Source organism: Artemia franciscana, chromosome 9 (genome assembly GCF_032884065.1).
Source record: "Artemia franciscana chromosome 9, ASM3288406v1, whole genome shotgun sequence".
NCBI lineage: Eukaryota > Metazoa > Arthropoda > Branchiopoda > Anostraca > Artemiidae > Artemia > Artemia franciscana.
In genome coordinates this window covers 28757143-28778271 of record NC_088871.1, presented here as the reverse complement: position 1 = coordinate 28778271, position 21129 = coordinate 28757143, and the positions used below count along the sequence as shown (strand labels likewise).

Genomic DNA, 21129 nt, shown 5'->3' with positions numbered 1-21129 from the left:
CTAAGTAGCTATTAGAGCGGAGATCTTTAGTTCTTCTTTGGTAGGGGGGGGGGAGTACCTAAGCCCCCAAAAATACATTTTAGGCCTAATTTTAAAAAAAATTCCACATAAAAACACTTTAGGTGAATATAAAGGAAGGATGTAAATCTTGACCTCTCTTTCGAGGCAATATATTTTGACTAAGTATGCAATTTTTACGGGAAATGTTGCTTTGAACGTTGCTCATAAGTTTTGTTATGAAAAGTGGAACAAAAGTATAAAGAATGGCGTAACAACGAAAAAAACAAATTCCTTCTTACGATGTGAGGAAACTGAAAGGGCTTATTTGTTCGTATTAAAAACAGGCAAATAAAATAATTTCAGTTACCGACTGACTGTATCTTATTACACTCTAAAATGCTTTAGGTTACACGTTAGCTAAACTTAACCGTATAGAGCAAGGGAATCAGCCCCTTGATCACGTTGCTCTACTTTCGTCTTCAAAAAATTCTATTTTTTCAAGCACTTTGATGGGATTAAATTTTAAATTCACATGACAGATTACCGGCTACCATAATTTCTGAACAAAAGTAGCGGACATCGGAATGGAGTTACAATTTTGACTTTTGAAGAAACAACAAAATAAAAAAAAAACTACTAAAAATATTTATTATAAAAAAAAATTTATTAATTAAAAGTAGGCTTTCTGTGTATCCTCAAAAGCAAAAACTAGACAAAATACAAGCCTAGGAAATTCGGAAGAAACTTGTAGAAACGGGTAAAAACCTACCTCAACAATATCGTTGTTAGTCCTCGACTCATGCGGTTCATTATATTCAGTATATTTGAGTAGTATTTTGTCCATATCAGTAGAGGCATACTGGAAAAGCTTGTTTGTAGAGCTAAAGATAATCAATGCTATTTCACAATCACACAGAACACTCAATTCGTAGGCTTTTTTCATGAGTCCAAATTTTCTTTTTGTAAAAGTCACCTATAATGGGAGCAAAACATTACCATGCATTTAAGTGACTACCAAAGATTATATATAAGCAAAAAAGATGTGACATCAACATTCTCACAACACCAACACACATTGATATTCAATAGGACCCAATTTTTCAAGTAAACAACTTATGAAAACCGAAACGTTCTTGATAGTGAAACTTCGTTTCGATAGAATTATCTTTTCTACAAGATAGGTCCATGATGCCACATCTTTTGTAAGTATTTATAATCTTTGATGACTACAAGAAAACAAACGGACCAAGCAGACTTTCGGGCAAATTTCTCATAAGTTAGAAATTAAGTGGCCAATGTTTAGCATCTATATCCAAGCAAAAATTCTTACTCTTAGAACATTGATAAACTTTAATGGTCTTTCATATATCTTTAAAGATCTCTAGAAGTCCGGCGAGATAAGGGAGATAACTACACTACCCTACGAAAAGGATCAGTCAAAAATTTAGATTTTCACAAAAGTTCACTTGTTTCCACGAAACAAAGCTTTCGCTTCAAGTCTATCTTTTAAAACATTCTGTTGTAATGTCTTTTTGGCTTTCCTACTATTCAGTTAGTTTACAAGTAAGCTTATTCCAATAAATAAATATAATATCTTTAGACAATATAATATCTTTAGAAATGAGTCTCAAAATAACCGGTGATTTTATAACAACATTCACTACCAGCTCTTATGAATTTCAACTTCACCACTACATCCTACCTTGCTCCATTTTAGTGATACAATATTTCAAAGCTCGGTTTCACCACACATGACCTAATACTTTCTTCTTCTTCTTCTAATTATCGTTGCTTCAAAAGTTTCAGTGGGTTTTGAAACATTAAGGTGGTAATAATTTACAATCAATAATTATGACACTTATTTAAAAAAAAGATTCGACAAAAGTATATTTATTTGTATTTGTACAATAGAGGCCAGAAATAAGCCTGTTTTAAAACGCAACTATACATTTTGTAAAAGCAAAATGTTTACAACCATTATAGATAAGTATATATAATTTGACAAATCGTAATTAGCAAGAGACATTTGGAAGCTATTTCTTGATTTTTCGGAAGGGTTAAAATTGGGTGTTGAGCTATTTCAAAGTTAAACGTGCCAAGACCTCAAGAAAAATAAATTCTACAATCACATCCAATATTGCAAAAAAAAAAATGAATTGGAACTTCCAAAGAAATATTCTGCTTTATTGGGCAAAATCAGTCTATGTAACATTTATGGCGAAACCAAGACAAAGTATGATCAAATACATGAAACAAAAAGGAATATTAGAAAAAACTGATTGGATTGTCTTGGTTATATTTAAAAACTCTTTCATTGTTACTGAAAACCAGATTTTGAAAATGATTTCAAGTAGGAAAGTAGCCCTCAAGAGAAACATCAAAACCAAATTTGATATTTTTCTCTTAATTGTAAAATGTTTACCACATCTGAGTTCTCCCCTCCACTTAAAAAAAAAAGAAGCGTGAAATAATAGGAATCTAGTTCTTATCTCGTTGAATAACAGCAAATAATTTTCACAATTGAAACACCTCTTTTTTCCTTCTTTCTTTTAGCTCCTTTCAACATGGATAATTTTAATTTTGGAAAAAGTACGAAATTTGTTACAACTACACATTGGCCACCCAGAAGTCTCACCTATAGAAGATTGCCATATACACACCAATTGTTAGTTGGAACACGATCTCAGGTTCAAATTTGGCCGACATGCTCGCTTTTTACCTCAATTATGTTTTTATTCGTTAAAGATTCATGGGGTTCATTATATTCCGTGTACTTCAGAAGGACTTTGTCCATGTCTGTCGAGGCATACTGATAAAGTTTATTTGACGAACTGAAGATGATAAGCGCTATTTCACAATCACAAAGTACGCTCAGTTCGTACGCTTTCTTCATGACGCCGAACTTCCTTTTGTTGAATGTAACCTAGGATCATAGATTAAAGCATAAAAAACTGAAGCAATAAATTCCTAATACTATGTAACGAACGAGCCATTCATAATTAAAAAGTATAATCAATAATCTCCCAGAATAATAATAATAAAAAAAAGAGACAAAACTCCGAAAGAAGTTACATTTCTCTGCTTATTAGTGCATTTTAATAGGCCTGAGCTTGGTAATTGTGTGCTAATTAAATAAAAAAAAACAAGTTTTTTAAAAGAAAGTAAGGAGCGACATTAAAAATTAAAACGAACAGAAATTACTCCGTATATGAAAGAGGCTTTTCCTTTTCAACGCCCCGCTCCTTACGCTAAAGTTTGACTCTTTCTCTTAACTCAACATTTTAAAACAGTAAAAAACTTTAGCGTAAAGAGCGGGGCGTTGAGAAGGAAAAGCCCCTTTCATATACGGAGTAATTTCTGTTCGTTTTTAAGTTTTAATGTCGCTTCTTACTTTCAGTTAAAAAACTTGTTTTTTTTTATTTAATTTCTGAACGTTTTTGAATCAATGCATGTTTTGATTTTGGCTCTCCGCAGAGTAATAATTCAAACAAAATTTGTATATTTATTTTTTTTGGCTAAATGGCTTTCTCATAATTTTGATCGAATGATTTTGAGAAAAAAAGAGCGGGGGAGGAAGCCTAGTTGCCCTCCGATTTACGGTTAATTAAAAATGCAACTAGAACTTTGAATTTTTTACGAATCTTTTTATAAGTAAAAGGTATACGTAACTTATAAATTAGCTTACGTAAAGAATTTTTGTATTCTCATGTTTTTATTACGCATATGAGGGGATTCGCCCCCTCGTCAGTACCTCGCTCTTTACACTAAAGCTTAAATTTTGTCCCAATTCATTCAGAATGACCCCTGAATCACAAAAGCCGCAGAATAAGTAGTTGAAATTACTAAAAATACTTTAGCGTAAAGAGCGAGGTATTTGGAGGAGGTGAGCCCCTCATATGGGTAATAATTTCTGTTCGTTTTAAGTTTTAATACTGCTGCTTACTTCCAGCTGAAAAAAACTTTTTCATATTTAATTTTTCATTGTTTTTTTTTAAGTAATGCTAGTAAATCCTGCGCTCCCTTCATGGAAATTTTCTTCCCCCATGACAAATTCCTCGATGGAAAGTTCCCCCAGCATATCCCCCTCTTCTCAATCCCTGCCTCCAACCAAGAAATCCTCATGAAAACGCCTGTACACTTCCCAATAACCATTACTATATACAAGCACTGGTCAAAGTTTTGAACTTGTAACCCCTCCCACGGGGAATGTGGGGGAGTAAGTCGTCCCAAAGACATAGTTATAAGGTTTTTCGACTACGCTGAATAAAATGGCTATCTCATAATTTTGATCCTTTGACTTTGGGAAAATAATTAGCGTGGGAGGGGGCCTAGGTGCCCTCCAAATTTTTTGGTCACTTAAAAAGGGAACTAGAACTTTTCATTTCCGTTAGAATGAGCCCTCTCGCAACATTCTAGGATAACTGGGTCGATACGATCACCCCTGGGAAAAAAAAACAACAAATAAATAAACACGCATCCGTGATCTGCCTTCTGGCCAAAAATATAAAATTCCACATTTTTATAGATAGGAGCTTGAAACTTCTACAGTAGGGTTCTCTGATACGCTGAATCTGATGGTGTGATTTTCGTTAAGATTCTATGACTTTTAGGGGGTGTTTCCCCCTATTTTCTAAAATAACGCAAATTTTCTCAGGCTCGTAACTTTTGATGGGTAACACTAAACTTGATGAAACTTATAAATTTAAAATCAGCATGAAAATGCGATTCTTTTGATGTAGCTATTGGTACCAAAACTCCATTTTTAGAGTTTTGGTTACTATTGAGCCGGGTGGCTCCTTACTACAGTTCGTTACCACGAACTGTTTGATAATTTTGAAACGTGGCTTAGACAAGTGCTTCTCAACCGGTTTTGGGCCATGCCCCACTTAAATGCGTTAAGAACTTAAATGCATATGAATATGACGCCATTCATAGGAAAAATGTTATTTTTTTTCAAAATTAAAGATTCTAAGACATTTGCACGTCCTGCCCGTGACCTACCAAAATATTGCCATACCCAACCGGTGGGCCTGCACCCCACGTTGGAAATCACAGGCTTGTACAAATTGGCTTCTAAAAGTTAATTAATATTCGACAGTAGAACCATTTTTTCTTTTACCTAAATTCCTTATTATTAGTAAAAATATTTTTAATCATGCGAAGTCAAAATTCAATAGATTGTGTAGAGCTTAAATCCAGGAAAAGTGGCAAGGTTCATTTAGCTTCTGTTGGCCCCACAAACTGTCACTTCTACACTGCGACATTCTTCTATTACTTTTTTTTGTAAATGGTCAGGTTTTACAGCGCTCCTGTAATCTTTCATAAGTCCCATAAATGGCATGGAATAATATAGTTCCAAAGCAATTCAATTCCATTTATCGGTAAAACTCTAGTTGATTGACTTCTTGCTATCTCAGAAAGGGGTTAGGTTAGGAAAATAAAACTTTCAGGAATGGGTCTACAGGCTAAAGTATATCCCGGGAAGGTATTTTAAAGTACCAAACTCCACTCCTTCTCCCTCTAAAGAGCCCTGACATTTGCCTACATGACAGGTCTATGCCTATTGAAATTTTGACAAAACAACATTTTACCTTAATTTTCAGTTACCAGTTGCTTTTTATCTGCCTTTAGTTCTGAAAATACAATTCCTGTTATTTGAGTAGAATTCTAAGCCATGCCAATGTTGTTTTTTTTTCATAATTTAGGAAATGTATTTGCATATCTTTAAAACCTTATAAATTGGGATTGAGCAAAGTTGTGAAGCTGAAAAGAATTTTGTTGTACTTCATTCAAGCAGAAGATCTATTTTGTAAGGTTTCACTTTTATAACACACATATTTTTGAAGGTCATCAAAGGTCAGGGCCTTCTAGAGGGAGAAGGAGTGGAGGTAGGTACTTCAAAATACCTTTCGGGACATACTTTAGCCTGTAGACCCATCTCTGAAAGTTTCATTTTCCTAACCTAACCCATTTTCTGAGATAGCAAGAAGTCAATCAACTAGAATTTTACCCTTTCATCTATTTCAACAAAAGAAACATAAAGATAAACCACAGCAGTAGCACCAAATACCTCTATCCCAGAGGCTAATCCCTAAACGAAAAAAAAGAAGAGAAGTAAAAACAATGAGAATTAATACAAAATATAAAGAAGGGTAGAAGAAATAACAAGAAACTTAAGTCCCTTATTAAAAATATATCAGAGTCACATCGGAAATGTATAGTTGAGTAATAGATCAAAAACCCTGTACTCACAAAAGATGCTTTTTTCTAGCTAATGTAAGGACATTCATTCAATACACGGGTTATGAAGATGCTGAGGGTTTATTTTAAAAAAAGGAGATAAAAAAGACTTAACCAACTGAAGATTAACAAGATCATTGTTGATACCAATGATTGGGCCGCTTACATTGCAGCAGTCTTAATGTTCCCATGCATGTAAGTTTCTGTTTTGTTTCCACGTCAGCACTGTATCACTACCTATGCAAAGAAGCATGTGCTCTCTACGAGTTATTTTCTCCCCGGCCACTTTATGTGAAAGCAGTAGCCTTGGAAACTTCCAAGAGGACTCACTCGATTAGAAATACAAATTCGAAATTCCTTTTTGTAAGTCAAAAGTGTCTAGAGGCTAGCAAGTACCGTCCATGCCCTTTTCTGATATCCTGCCCCCGTAACCCCAAGACATCTGATCAGAATTTTCAGACTGCCATTTCCTTCTGAAGAGATTAAAGGTCCACCAAAATGCATCCGGGGATGATGGCCCCCACAAGCCCTGGGGTAAGGGCTGCACATAATACTAACTGCCAAATGTTTACACACGTTTTACAATGGAAGCACAATGGAAGCTTGCAACTTTCAAGGATCATTCGCAGGATCAAAGAATTACACATTTTGCTGTAACGGGCAAGGAAAGAGGCAAAATAATATATTGCCTCTAATCACTTTGAAAATGACAGTCAGAAGTCCTTGGCCCAAGAAAAACCTAATGTTGAAAAAGTGAACGTTTTGGATTATGGCTTAGGGAGACGATAGAGCAATTTGTACCCAGAATAACAAAATGCGGTAAAATTTGTCCCCTGTTCCTTCCCAATTTACGTGCTCGGTGTTGAGCAGAGGCAGACAGGAAGTGCCCAAAGACTGTTGTCTACAAACTATTTACAATTTTGGCGCTATGAACCAATGTGGGAATAGACCCATACCTAGTGAAGAAGGGATGTGGACAGAAGGAAACCACGTGGATCCAGATTATTGAAATAGCGTATCTGCGCTATATCATGTACAGCTTTTATTCAGCGTATCTGCGTTATATCAGGATGGCGAATAAGAACTTCGATTTTGATTCCGGTTGAGGGGGAAGGGCAAAGGTACATAAAACGGAGCCATACATTCAGTTTGTCAAAATGGTACATTGGTATGATATCGGGAATAAATTGTGGGGGTTGAGCTGAAACTTTTTATAGTCTTAGGGGGTGGGGTAGAGGATTCATGAGCACTTCATAATTTTTGTTTAGAGGCAGGAGATGTATGGGGGGGATTAAGATATTTTGTCTATAGTCCATCCAAAAGTTCTAGCCCTATTAATTTAGCTATTATTTAGCCCCAGTAGAACTTTGATTCTATTTACGGTGAAGTAGTTAAGTAAACCATAAGATAGAATCTTCATCCAGGTTAGGAAAATTAATTTTTAAGCAGAAAACGGAAAAAAAATTAACAAGTATTCCTAGTTTTTACCAATAATCAAGTTGTGTCAATAAAAAACGAACAGGAATTAATTAAAAAAGAAATTTTTTCAAAAGAAGTTTTTCAAAGAAAAGTAAAGAGCCAAATTAGACCCCAAGACAAAGTAGAAATAAGGTTGTACAATAATTCAAATTTCAGACGAATAAAAATAAAGATAAAAAGCCAAACTTAAAAATACCGAAGTTACTCCGAACGGCAGCAGGTCCCTTTAACTTTAGTCATTCTAAAGGTCAGAACGCCGCTTACGCTGTACCGAAAACAAAATGTATTTGAATATTTTCATTTGAATACTGTAAGTTTTACACATAATTGTAATATTGTTATTAAATATTTATTTTACATAACATTATTTATAGTACTGTATGATATTAAGCAATTTTCATAATTTCGTATAATATATGAATATATAATATCAGATTAACTTTTTAACAAAGTTTATCTGAGGGAAGCAAAGATCGAAGTTGAAACTTGAGCAAAAACCATTGCTTCACAGTTTATCTGAAATATATTGATAAAATTAAACCAACTGATGATAGTTCCCTTTGTTTTTATGATTCCCCTATGTCTATGCGGTTGTACATTCGTCCCTAAAGGCATGCACAGTCCATACAAAAAGAACGATTATTACGGTTTTTTTTTTATATAAAGTTTTCCTGAGGGAAGCAAAGATCGAAGTTGAAACTTAAAAATGAACAAAAATTATTGCTTCACAGTTTACATAAAATATATTGATAAAATTATTGCAAATAAACCAACTGATGACAGTTTCCTTTGTTTGCAGGATGCGATATCTATGCAGTGATGCATTCGTCCCTAAAGGTATGCACAGTCCATACAAAAAGAACGATTATTACGGAGAACGTAAATGCAGTTTTACTAACAGGCATACAATATTGCATAGTTGCACACCATCTACAAAGAGAAAGGCCAATGGATATCTTTTTGACAGTGCCTGAAGCCTCAATAACTGTATTCTTACAGTCAATTTGTCCTACTTCCATAAGAGACCCTCCAGATCTCGTACATGAACGGGGTGATTTACCCCATTACATCCATTCATTTAGGATCATATATTTGGTTTAAACACGCAATATGGATTATGAGGAAGTGATACTTCCCTCCTATTGCAGAAATACTTTAAGTATGAAACAAAACATCAAACCTAAAGAATGAAATAAACATATGTTCACCTGCACAAAACCAAAAAGGATAGATGCACCCTCTCTTCTATTAACAATGTTTTCCCTATGTGCTCACGCTTAACTGAAAACTTAAACATAACCTAAAAATTTATTTTGAAGTCCCCCCCCCCAAAAAAATGGTGTTACATTTTCAGCAGTAGTTTTCATCCTGATGCATTAGTGTGCGAACACTCAACTTACAGAGACCAGGGATCAGGGGAGGAAGAGCTTCCTTTATATTAGAATGGTTGTGAATATGATATTAAAACTGTCAGAAATTGAATGCAGGAGCAAAGTCAAAAGCGACGTTGAGTTAAAGTGAACAGAGACTATCCTATGTACGAGGGTCCTACCGCATCCGCTCTTTTGTCTCAGGTTGAACTTATGCTTTATTGCGAGCATAATACGTATTTATAACAAATTGAAACTTTAGTTTAAAGAGTGGGATGGGGCTGCAGCTCCACTCGTATATATGATAATTTCTGCTTCTTTTTGACTTTGAGGAGGCTCTTTACTTTCATTAAAAAAAAAAAATTCGTTTTTTACTCCGCCAAAGAGTTACTTGCTAGCAAGTATTCCTCCAACATCCGGACATTTTTGAAGACTCGACTTTCACCATTTTACAAAAAATCCATTCTTGATATTTTTTAAAAAGAAAATCTGAGAATTGTGAATGCTGTAAATATATCAGTTGGTATCAGACTTCTTTATCGGTCAGTTACCAAGAGTCTAGACGAAACAAATAGTTTAATTAGAGACCCAAAACTAGATGAGTCCTTCCTTTCTGGTATTAGGACACCTTTGGTGGGAAATGTGTTGTTTTTATTATTCTACTCTAAAATAGGAATGGAAAACGAATAGCTTCTGTCTATATTACTGCCGATCCCTTCCAAATTGCTACCGAAATAATTTATTTTCGTTATTAAATTGGAGAATAGGGTTTTTTTTTTTTTTTTTTAATGAAAAGTTACTGTTACCCGTTTAGTGCTAAATGCATAATGGGTGTAGATAATCTAAAGTATGAAAAAGAAAGACCGTTATTTTGATTTGTAGAATTGGATCACTTCACTGCTGGAAGATTTGAAATGCAATTCGGTAGTTACGTGTTATAGCGACCACACTGATGTCCTTGATCTGAGTAAAAGCCGGTTTCTCTGTCTGCATTCGGAGAAAATTAGCTTAGTCTCAATATGATCAACTACTATGCAGGTACATTTTAATTAAATATCTAATATATAGAGTTGATTAGGTTAGGTATTTAACATAGTGCGTTCTGGTCTGCCTGCTTGCCATAATTCTGTTACTAAAGGATTATATTTATATCATATTTTGGTATTTTTCATTAGGATTAACCTAACTTCCCTTCTTGGGTGTGGTCACTATAACACACAAGTACATAAAGTTTCACTCACGCTTACCTAGGTGCTTAGTGGTCTGACCGTTAGGGTGATGAGGGGATTTCGGTTGAATTATCCCCGAAGACGGTATAGTGGCCAGAAAACCGGATCTTGAGTCGAAAAATGTCATATTTTCCTGTTGGATTTTTAGGTAATTTCAGGAAGACTCTCTCACTTTCTCTCTTTTTGTATATCTCGCTCTCTCTTTCTCTACCCCCTCGTTTCTCTTTCTTTCTGTAAAGCTATATTTTTGATGCTTTTTTGCAGAGTAAAAGAATTAAAATAAAAAAATTCCCCGAATGCTAATTTTGCTCCGGCTGTCTTTTTATACAATCCATTGCTTAAAAAAGCAACAGGTTTTTGATATGCCTATTGTTTATTCGATGTCCGTTTCCGAAAGGATTTGGGAGCAAAATTCGCATAATTCCCATATGGTGACTTGGATAAATTATACAGTTACTTCTCGCCATATTGCGGGTTTGCGTCTCGTAATTTATTAATACGAACAGTATATAGAATTTTAGCCTATGAATTTAACAACTTTTGTTTCATTTACTATAACGAATATATCGCTATTGAGTTTAAGGCTAGCTTATCTTGTGCTTTTTAAATTTATTAAATGTAACAACGTAGTTTAAATCATTGTTAATAATTCAAAAAAGAATACTTAAGGAAACAGAACGTGAAAAGCTATTCTGTTTCAGGTGTGGATCGATCCCTATTCCAATGAGATTTTTCACCAGTATGACGTATGTTTCCTATGACCTTATTTCATTATTTAGCGCTTCGTGAAACATAAAGAACTCTCCAAAAAGGGGCATGACGATATTGCCAATGACGAAGATCAAAGTTTCGAGTTAAGACATCATGGGAAGGATTATATGACCTTTATAGCATTAAAAAAAAATGTTATGAATAATTTCTAGCTAGCTAAGTGATGAGGAACCCCTTGACTCTTGGGTAAACAACAGGGTATGATCCCCTGCCTAAAGTTATTTATTTATGCTAAGCTCGGGGATGAGAAATACTAGGATATTTCACAAATATTATTTATTTATATATTAAAAGTTAGGGTAGCCGACATTCCATGAACAAGACGAACAGTTGTCATGAATACGCAGTCAAATAAAGTAGATATTTTGCAACGAAAAATTTGGGAATAGATAGATAGACAAATAGGTGTATTTCAAAAACCCATGGGCCATATACACACAAAAATATAAATAAATAACAAACAAGCAAGGAAATTAACAACAGTACGAACACGCACAAAAAACGGAATTCAACGCAAAAAGTGCCTAATCTAACTACAAAAGAAATTAGTCATATAAAACTTTTTCTTCTTATTAAGGATTTATCTATATATACTCCCACTCGGAATATTGTGGTTAGGTTACTATTTTGTAGAATACCCGGAAGCATCAAATTAATCCCATGCAAATAAATTTCCCGTAAATCCAAGAGCACCGGGCATTTCAGGGGAAAATGATCCCAGTCTTCATCATCATCTTTACAAAGGGGACAAACATACCGCCTATCAGGACCAACTATCATTGGTTTGGGAATATGGTGCTATTGCATTGCGTCGTACTGTACAATACCCTCTAATCTGAAACGCTACTTCTAACAGAGGTATCTTTCAGTCGTGGGGCCACGTTGGGGTATAATCAGTCAAAGCAGTATAGGCTGGAATTGTGTAGAGTAGAAACTCCCACAGAAACATCAGAGAACCCAATTGTAGAGTTCATAATGTCTCCAGCCACGTAGAAGATCTAAAGTCGTGCGGAATGTCCATCCTTATGAAAAATAATACCCCTCGCCGTACACCCAAAATTCTGAAGCAAAAACATTATTAAAGACTTATTCAACAAAACTACAGCTCATCAAAATTATTTTACTCAATATTCAAATTTTGTCCAAAATTTTAACTACAACTAAGATTTTAATTCTTAAGCAGAAATAAAAACAAAGAAAAAATATTTCAACTGTTAGTGCGGAGCAACATTAAAAGTTAACAAACAGAAATTATTCCGCATATGATTGGGGCTGATCGCTCCTCAACGTCACGCTCCTGACGCTAAAGTTTTACTTTTTATCCCAATTTTTTAAGGACGATTGCTGAAGCACAATGGCTGTTGAATTGGAATAAGAAGTATTTCTAAGGCACTAAAAACTTTTTACGTGTAACGAGCGTGGGATTGAGGAATGTGTATTCCCGGAAATACATGGAATAATTATGTGCTTTTAAAGATTTAATGCTACTCCTTACTTTCAGCTGAAAAAAATATTTAATATTTGAACGTTTTTTACCTTAAATGGTTTTATTTAATAAATATTAGGGTCAAAATATCTTAAACTTAGGCATTAACTATAGAGGGAAATGATTATAAGAAGGTCTTAGATGTATTTCAATGCAGTTTTTGAATAATTTGAATAACTGGTTCAATTTCGGAGAAACAAATCTAGAACACGTAGCATTGATTTACTGCAACGCTCAAAAAACTCTATTAATTAAGAATAATAGGGCTACTAAGATACCAACCTGTCTATTTCTTTCATCCGTTATCCGTGAAATTTGTATTTTCTTCCTTCCCATTTCTATGTGAATTGACGTTTTTGGAATAGTCCTTAATCACTCAGACGAGGAAAATATCATTTAATCCCTAAAAAAAATTACAGGTATATTTGCCACTTATAAAAACAATTTATTTTGTCTCACTAAACTTTATTGTCATAACATTGGACCATGGACTGAGACTTTCTCAAAAAGAACTTCTCAGAAACATAAGTTTAAACTTCGCCTTTGAAGACAGAACTGGGGCCTGCCTCCAAAAGGCCGTATGAAATTCCCCATAAAAGGTTAGCCTGCATATTTAGAACCTACAAGAAAAAAGAATTGACTTTTTTCGAAACGATTTCTGGAAAATCCTCTTATAGAAATAATAAGCATTTAAACCTTGAATCAATTTGAAATTGAAACTCGACCAAGGTGAACGTTAGTGCCAAAAATTATGCACCAAGCATTGGTTAAGTCAAAAATAATTTCTTAAATGCTATTTTATGGGATCAAAATCTTCTAAAATTCCTCCGCCTATAGGGGCACACAGCCCCGCGTCTGAGAAGCGACAAGGGATAATTTCAAACTTTCAAATAGTACTCTCTATGAAATTTATATAAAACAATATAAATAAAACAATGTCAAGTGGGGAAAAAAGTAAAAAATAGCTTCTCAGCCAAAAGAAAAGAAACATTAAAATGAGAAGAATACGGCTCATATAAGCAGTAAAATTTAAAACGAATATAGGGTAATATTAGTATTCTTTACTTTTCATTGGAAAACTCTTCTTTTGGCTGTTCTTTCAATTCAGTCATCTTTAACTGGAAAAATGGCGTAATTTATTCGCGGATCGTTGCAATATTGTAAACTTGTCTTGGACCTCCTTGATTTTTTAGGACGTCCAGTAGTATTCGAGTGTTTTCTTTAAATACCTAAGTTCTACCATTTGGCTGTATTTGCTACTAAAATTAAAAAAAAAGTTGAAAAGACGGGCAAAAATGGATCAACTTGGCTTACAGGACAGAAATCATATAGAAAAGAAATATACCCCATTCATTGTTCTTTCCTAATATAGTAATCACTGAATAACACAATTGGGTCCTAGTCCCCTTCCCAAAAAGGATCTGATATAGCCCTAGACTATCAAAAAAATATAGTTTTTTTCCCTTCAAATTGACTTTATTTGCTATTATGAAACAGTTGTTAATAATAAATAAGCACACAAAATACAGCAGGGTTCAAGATTTTATTATTAATACCATATTTATACAACATATTAAATTTCCGAAAAGAGAAAACTCGACAGAGTTTCGAACAAAAAACACTTAACACATAAATTTAAGTTAATCGTACCTCTACTAATACTCCACTTATATTTATTTAAACTAAAATCTTCAATTTTCTATTTCAAACTACCCTGAAACATAAAATACAAAACAATAGGTAACTCACCTTTCCAGACTCCGCAACCCACCAAAAAAATCAAAATTTTTACTACTACCACTATTACTACTAACAAACCGCAGCACCAGGCCGCCCGAGGCCAAAAAGCTACGCATGCTCCTCCTCGAACCCAATCTATTTAAGGCCTCCATCTTTACACCCTCCCAGGAAGGTCCCATTTCCTTTAAGTCATTATTTATGACATCCTCCGTCCCCAGACCAGGACTATGTGCTTTCCATTTAGCCCCCGACGGATGGCCAAAAAGGACAATCTTCGACAATCTGTCATCCTTCATTCGCATATCGTGGCCTAGACATCTTAACCTTTCTTTCATTATAGCCACAGAAAGCGGAATTGAATCACAGTTTTCGTACAACCTACTGTTTGAAATACGGCCAGTCAGCCGGGTACCCAGAACAATCCATAGGCAATTTATCTGGAAAACATTTAGTAACTTTCATCCGCTTTTCGGAGCACCCATGCTTCAGAGCCATATTTGACCACTGTCATCCCTGTAGCTTCCAATATTCTAATTTTGGTTTGCAGACTTATCTTCCTATTCTTCCAAACTTTTTTTAACTTTGAAAAAACACACTGAGCCTTGGCTATTCTACTTTTACAACCTTCACTGCTCCCACCGTCTTTACTAATAATACTGCCAAGGTAAGTGAGGCTGCCCACCTGATCCATCTTTTCGTTACCCAACATCACCTTTTCGTCTTCATTTATTCCAAGCCTTAGTGACTTAGTCTTCTTGACATTAATTTTCAAACCTATTCTCGCACCCTGAACTCTCAAAAACTCTAAAAATTTATTCATTTTGCTCAAACTTTCATCTAATATGCCTAAATCATCAGCATAATCAAAGTCCAGTAGAGTTTTTCCTCCCCATTTGATTCCAAGGTCTCCAATTGCCTTTCTGTGCTCCTTAAGACAAAGTCCATCAAAATGATCCATATAAGGGGGGATAGAACACAGCCCTGCTTAACTCCTCATTTGATAAAAACTAGCAGCTAACCTCGTTTCCTACCTTAACCGCAGCAGTATCATTCTCATAAACAGCACAAATCACTTTAATGTATTTGTCTGGTATACTATATAAGGATAAGACCTTTGCTAAAGCTCTTCTATCAACAGAATCGAACGCTTGCTCATAATCTATAAAACTGAGGACCAAAAGTGTTTGGCAACGAAGGCACTTCTCAATTACTAACCTAAGAGTGAAGATTTGGTCAACACATCCTCTAGCTTTTCTAAAACCGCACTGTTCTTCTCTTAAAACCTTGCCTAAAGCATCTCTTAGTCTAAAAGTATCATATTACTAAGTAATTTGCTGCCTACAGAGACCATACTAATGCCTGGACAATTACGGCACTCACTCTTGTCACCTTTCTTATACAGTGGTTTAATTAAGACAATCCTAAAATCCTTAGGTACATCCCCTTTTCCAAAGATCATATTCATAATCTTCAGTAGCTTATTTCTAAACTTAGAACCACCATATTTAAAAAACTCATTTATCACACTATTAAATTTTCACTAGCTTTATTCAGCTCACCAACAGGGCAAAGGGACCAAATCCTCCCAAACACGCCATTTAAGAAGAGGCTTACAAATGTAAGTACAAGGACATACACATACTTGTATCGACATACACATAGGCAAAAACACAACTTATTATCAAATTAGATCTTCATCAGGCATTCCTTAATTTTATTTTTTTGGTGTTGATAGGGGAAGAGATAGATTGCGTTTTTTTTTACCAAACTTATTCCATACTGTAACAAAACTATTTCTTAGTGAAAAACGCGATCTCTCGGTTCTAATTAGTGGCTGACGGACCAGCAACCGCCTCCTGGACATGAGCTCATGGACATGTCGACATGAATCCACCTCATCTAATACCTGCAACAGCTCAGATTCATAAAAATACACAGGCAATGCCTTCTTACGATACTGTAAACAGTAAACAGAACTGACTGAAACGTAACAAATTGTTTAGCTGCAAGGATGTTCAATATAACATATATACTCTGAGTACTTGATTTTTTGGTAACGAAACAGGAGATGGAACATATTCTTTCAGTACTCGTAATGCTTTGTTCTGTTGTCTCTGGAGTGGCAGGAAAGGGTTCCTAAATGTATTCGAATAAACAAGTGGGTAATAATTAAGGTAAGCATATACAAAGCTAAAATAGATGGACCTCAATGCATTATAAAGTAAAATAAAGTGACGCATCATTCCAACATTTCTGCTTAATTTCAACTGAAGATGGCTAATATGGTGCTTGAAAGACAGGTTTTCATCAATAACAATTCTTAGGTAACGTACAAAGCTAAAGCACTCAATACGCATGGTGTTTGAAGCCTCAACTGACTGGAAGTCTAGGGCAAGAAGTTGACGTCCGAGAGTAAATAAATAAATTTCGTATCCTTAGAATTTGCTGTCAGACGACTAGACTTGAACCAAAACAGAATTTTATCAAAATTCTCTTAGAAAAATTTATCTCAGCAAACCCAAAAAATCAGTACAACTTCTGCAATATAGCCTAGAAGTAAACCTGGCCCAACTAGGGGAGGTGACCTGGGACGAAATTACGAGGGCGGTGATCATTTTTCTTAGAAACAACATTGAACGGGGAATCAGATGGTATATCTCTTTTCGTTTTTCTATCTGATTTCTGTCCAATTAGCAAAATGAATCCAAAAATGTCTATAACAATACATATGCTAGTAGCACTGGACTTGACTTGTTTACATTTTCCACTGCTTGGTTCTACTTTTCAAATTACACCTGCGAGATTTTAAAATGTCAGTGTCCTTTTGAGGCTCAGCATAAATGTACTTGTCGGCATGAAACAAAAAACATATGTCGCTTGGATTATCTTTTATTTTTTTCCTGATAGCCCGGTGTTTTATACCCCTTAAAAATGTATAGTTTATTCAAAACTCTATACGTATTTGAGCATGACAAGTTCTATTTCTATGTATTAACTTCGATGTCATCACAGTATGTGCTGTAGTCACCTTCGATAACCTTATTATTCAGCTTAATAAAATGATGTTATTTCATGATCCCCCCCCCCGTTTCTGCTATATTTTGTTGAATATTTTTAATCTCTTCATTTCCAGTAAAGTTTCGACATTAATATTGTACTACCATACGTTTTTCTTAATATGGCGTATTAGCTTACAAATACACTTATTATCATAACTAAGTCGTAATGACATGACAAATCAGTTATTAGGCGCTCAAGTTTGATGTATTCGTATCATATCGTCACGTAATATATTTCTTCCTGTCGGAAGAAGAAGATAAAAACTTCATACCCTTGTGAAATCTGGACATACTTCCTCCTAGATTACCCCCCCCCCCATAATTCCGAAAACTACATTTTGATATTTTCATTGAAATCAATTATAGAACAACTGCCTCTGGATTTGGAAAAAAAAAATACGTTTTTTGTTTCTTCATTCAAAAAATGAAACAATCCCTGTTCCTTATAATTTTGTGAATTGGCGTCCCTGCTGTGACTCTCCCAACGCTCAAAGTATGACGAAGATAATGCTGCAATCATGCGCATAGTCTTATTTTATTCAAGTTTGGCATATCGCTAAGCTAGAAATCAATTGCTTATCGTAGACCCGAAGACAGAATAAACTGAGGGGGAGGGGCTTAAGTTCACCAAAACTACAAAAATAAGTGAATTATCAAACAGTTCGTGGTAACGAACTGTAGTAAGGAGCGACCCGGCTCAATAGTAACCAAAACTCTAAAAAATGAAATTTTGGTACCAATAGCTACATTAAAAGAATCGCATTTTAATGCTGATTTTAAATATATAAGTTTCATCAAGTTTAGTCTTACCCATCAAAAGTTACGAGCCTGAGAAAATTTGCATTATTTTAGAAAATAGGGGGAAACACCCCCTAGAAGTCATAGTACCTTAACGAAAATCACACCATCAGATTCAACGTATCAGAGAACCCTACTGTAGAAGTTTCAAGCTCCAATCTACAAAAATGTGGAATTTTGTATTTTTTGCCAGAAGGCAGATCACGGATGCGTGTTTATTTGTTTGTTTGTTGTTTTTTTTCCAGGGGTGATCGTATCGACTCAGTTGTCCTAGAATGTTGCGAGAGGGCTCATTCTAACGGAAATGAAAAGTTCTAGTGCCCTTTTTAAGTGACCAAAAAAATTGGAGGGCACCTAGGCCCCCTCTCACGCTGATTATTTTCCCAAAGTCAACGGATCAAAATTCTGAGATAGCCATTTTATTGAACGTAGTCGAAAAACCTTATAAATATGTCTTTGGGGAAGACTTACTCCCCCGCAGTCCCAGTGGGAGGGTTACAAGTTCAAAACTTTGACCAGTGCTTACATATAGTAATAGTTATTGGGAAGTGTACAGGCGTTTTCAGGAGGATTTTTTGGTTTTCAGGAGGGGTTGAGAAGAGGGGGATATGCTGGAGGAACTTTCCATCGAGAAATTTGTCATAGGGGAAGAAAATTTCCATGAAGGGAGCGCAGGATTTACTAGCATTACTTAAAAAAAAATGAAAAAAATAAATATGAAAGTTTTTTTCAGCTGGAAGTAAGCAGCAGCATTAAAAATTAAAACGAACATAAATTATTACTCATTTGAGGGGCTCACCTCCTCCTAATACCTCGCTCTTTACGCTAAATATTTTTAGTAATTTCAACTATTTATTCTGCCTTTTTTGTGATTCAGGGATCATCCTTAATGAATTGGGACAAAATTTAAGCTTTAGTGTAAAGAGCGAGGCACTGGCGAGGGGGCGAACCCCCTCATATATGTAATAAAAACATGAGAATACAAAAGTTCTTTACGTAAGCTAATTTATAAGTTAAGTATATCTTTTACTTATAAAAAGATTCGTAAAAAATTAAAAGTTCTAGTTGCCTTTTTAATTAACCGAAAATCGGAGGGCAACTAGGCTACCTCCCCCGCTCTTTTTTTTCTTAAAATCATTCGATCAAAATTATGAGAAAGCCATTTAGCCAAAAAAAATAAATATACAAATTTCGTTTTAATTATTCCTCTGCGGAGAGCCAAAATCAAAACATGCATTGATTTAAAAACGTTCAGAAATTAAATAAAAAAACAAGTTTTTTTAAATGAAAGTAAGGAGCGACATTAAAACTTAAAATGAACAGGAATTACTCCGTATATGAAAGGGGCTTTTCCTTCTCAACGCCCCGCTCTTTACGCTAAAGTTTTTTACTGTTTTAAAATGTAGAGTTAAGAGAAAGAGTCAAACTTTAGCGTAAGGAGCGGGGCGTTGAGAAGGAAAAGCCTCTTTCATATACGGAGTAATTTCTGTTCGTTTTAATTTTTAAGGTCGCTCCTTACTTTCATTTTAAAAAAACTTGTTTTTTTTTATTTAATACTAAAACAAAGAGAAGAGAAAATATAGAAAAAATTGTAAGCTTAGACATTTTCGGAGGGGGGGGGCAGTTCCAGCGTTCCTTTCCCAGTGACCAGCATGATGTCTACGTTTTTTATGGTGTTGTCATTCCGCGTAACATCTTACGCATAATTAATTTTTATACCTAGTAGCACATTTCAAAAGCCATCATCATAGATGCTACTATGGCGTCATGGATCAGAGGGAACGCTAAGGCGTTGCCTATGGGAAAGGCCTTAAGGCTTCAATGTTTTATGTCTTTGTTGTTGTTTTCTCCAAGAGGCACTTCATATGGAAGAGGTGGCCGTGCAAACTTCAGAGGGGGCTTCAAATTGGAAGTTTCCTTTTTTAAGAGCTAAATGTGATTGGAGGGTATCTATCCCCCATACCCTCTTTACCCCGAATGCATCAGGTCGAAATTCTGAGATAGCCATTTCGTTCAAAATAGTCCAAAGCCAAATAACTACACTTCCGGCATTGAACCCCGTCAGTGCCCGAGGCAAAGGCTGGAAGTTATGCAAGGTGCATATTGCTACTTTGGTACTTAGGTTACTTTGATACTTTGTTTAGTCTACTTTGATATATTCACTTTGATACTAGTTTTGATACTTTAATGAAGCTTTGATATCGAAAGAAAAATTGATTTTGAAATAGGGAATGTTGAAAAACTTGAAACTTACAAACAGTTGGTGGTAACGAATTGTTAGTAAGGAGCGATGCGGCTCAATAGTAAATGAAACTCTAAGAAACGGGTCTTGATAACAATAGATACATCAAAAGAATGGAATTTTGATGCTTATTCAAAATATGTAAAATTCGTCAAACTTAATGGAGCCCATCAAGAGTTACGAGTGTAAGAAAATTTGTCAAATTTTTGAAGAAGGCGGGAAACACCCCCAAAACATCAAGCGATCTTACTAAAAGTCACTCCATCAGATTCTGCATACCATAGACTTTTACTGCAGACGTTACAAGCTCCTATATAGAACAGGAGCTAAGAGCTTTTACGTCACTTGTGACGAGGCCGGAAGAGCCAAGAGCTCATATGGTATGAGCTCTAGCAAAATTCTAAGAAACAATAGATTGATTTAAAAGAAAAATCAGAGGCTTAATGCCGGTCGGGATTTAAAATGAGAGCTCTGAGTCACGAGGTCCTTCTAAATATCAAAATTCATTAATATCCGATCACCCACTCGTAAGTTATAAATACCTCATTTTGTCTATTTTTTCCTCTCCCTTCAGCCCCCCAGATGATCAAATCGGGGAAAACGACTTTATCAAGTCAATTTGTGCAGCTCCATGACACGCCTACCAATTTTCATCGTCCTAGCACGTCCAGAAGCACCAAACTCGCCAAATCACTGAACCCCACCCCCTTACTCC

The 21129-nt window shown here is 35.2% G+C and overlaps 1 protein-coding gene across 9 annotated transcripts in view; it reads right to left on the bottom strand.

Annotated features, from left to right (window-relative positions):
* LOC136031233 (myocyte-specific enhancer factor 2-like) overlaps nt 1-21129 on the bottom strand; it is a 182428-nt gene that overhangs the window by 30855 nt on the left and 130444 nt on the right. For 6 of the 9 annotated variants that reach the window (XM_065710628.1, XM_065710627.1, XM_065710632.1 and 3 more), the window contains 2 exons: nt 12858-12978; nt 770-973 (listed from right to left, as the gene is read on the bottom strand). In XM_065710628.1, coding sequence (XP_065566700.1) covers nt 770-973; nt 12858-12911 — 258 coding nt within the window. In that variant the 5' untranslated portion in view covers nt 12912-12978. Of the gene's footprint in view, nt 1-769; nt 974-2719; nt 2924-12857; nt 12979-21129 lie in introns of all 9 variants that reach the window. The other 3 variants (XM_065710635.1, XM_065710634.1, XM_065710636.1) reach the window with 1 other exon arrangement.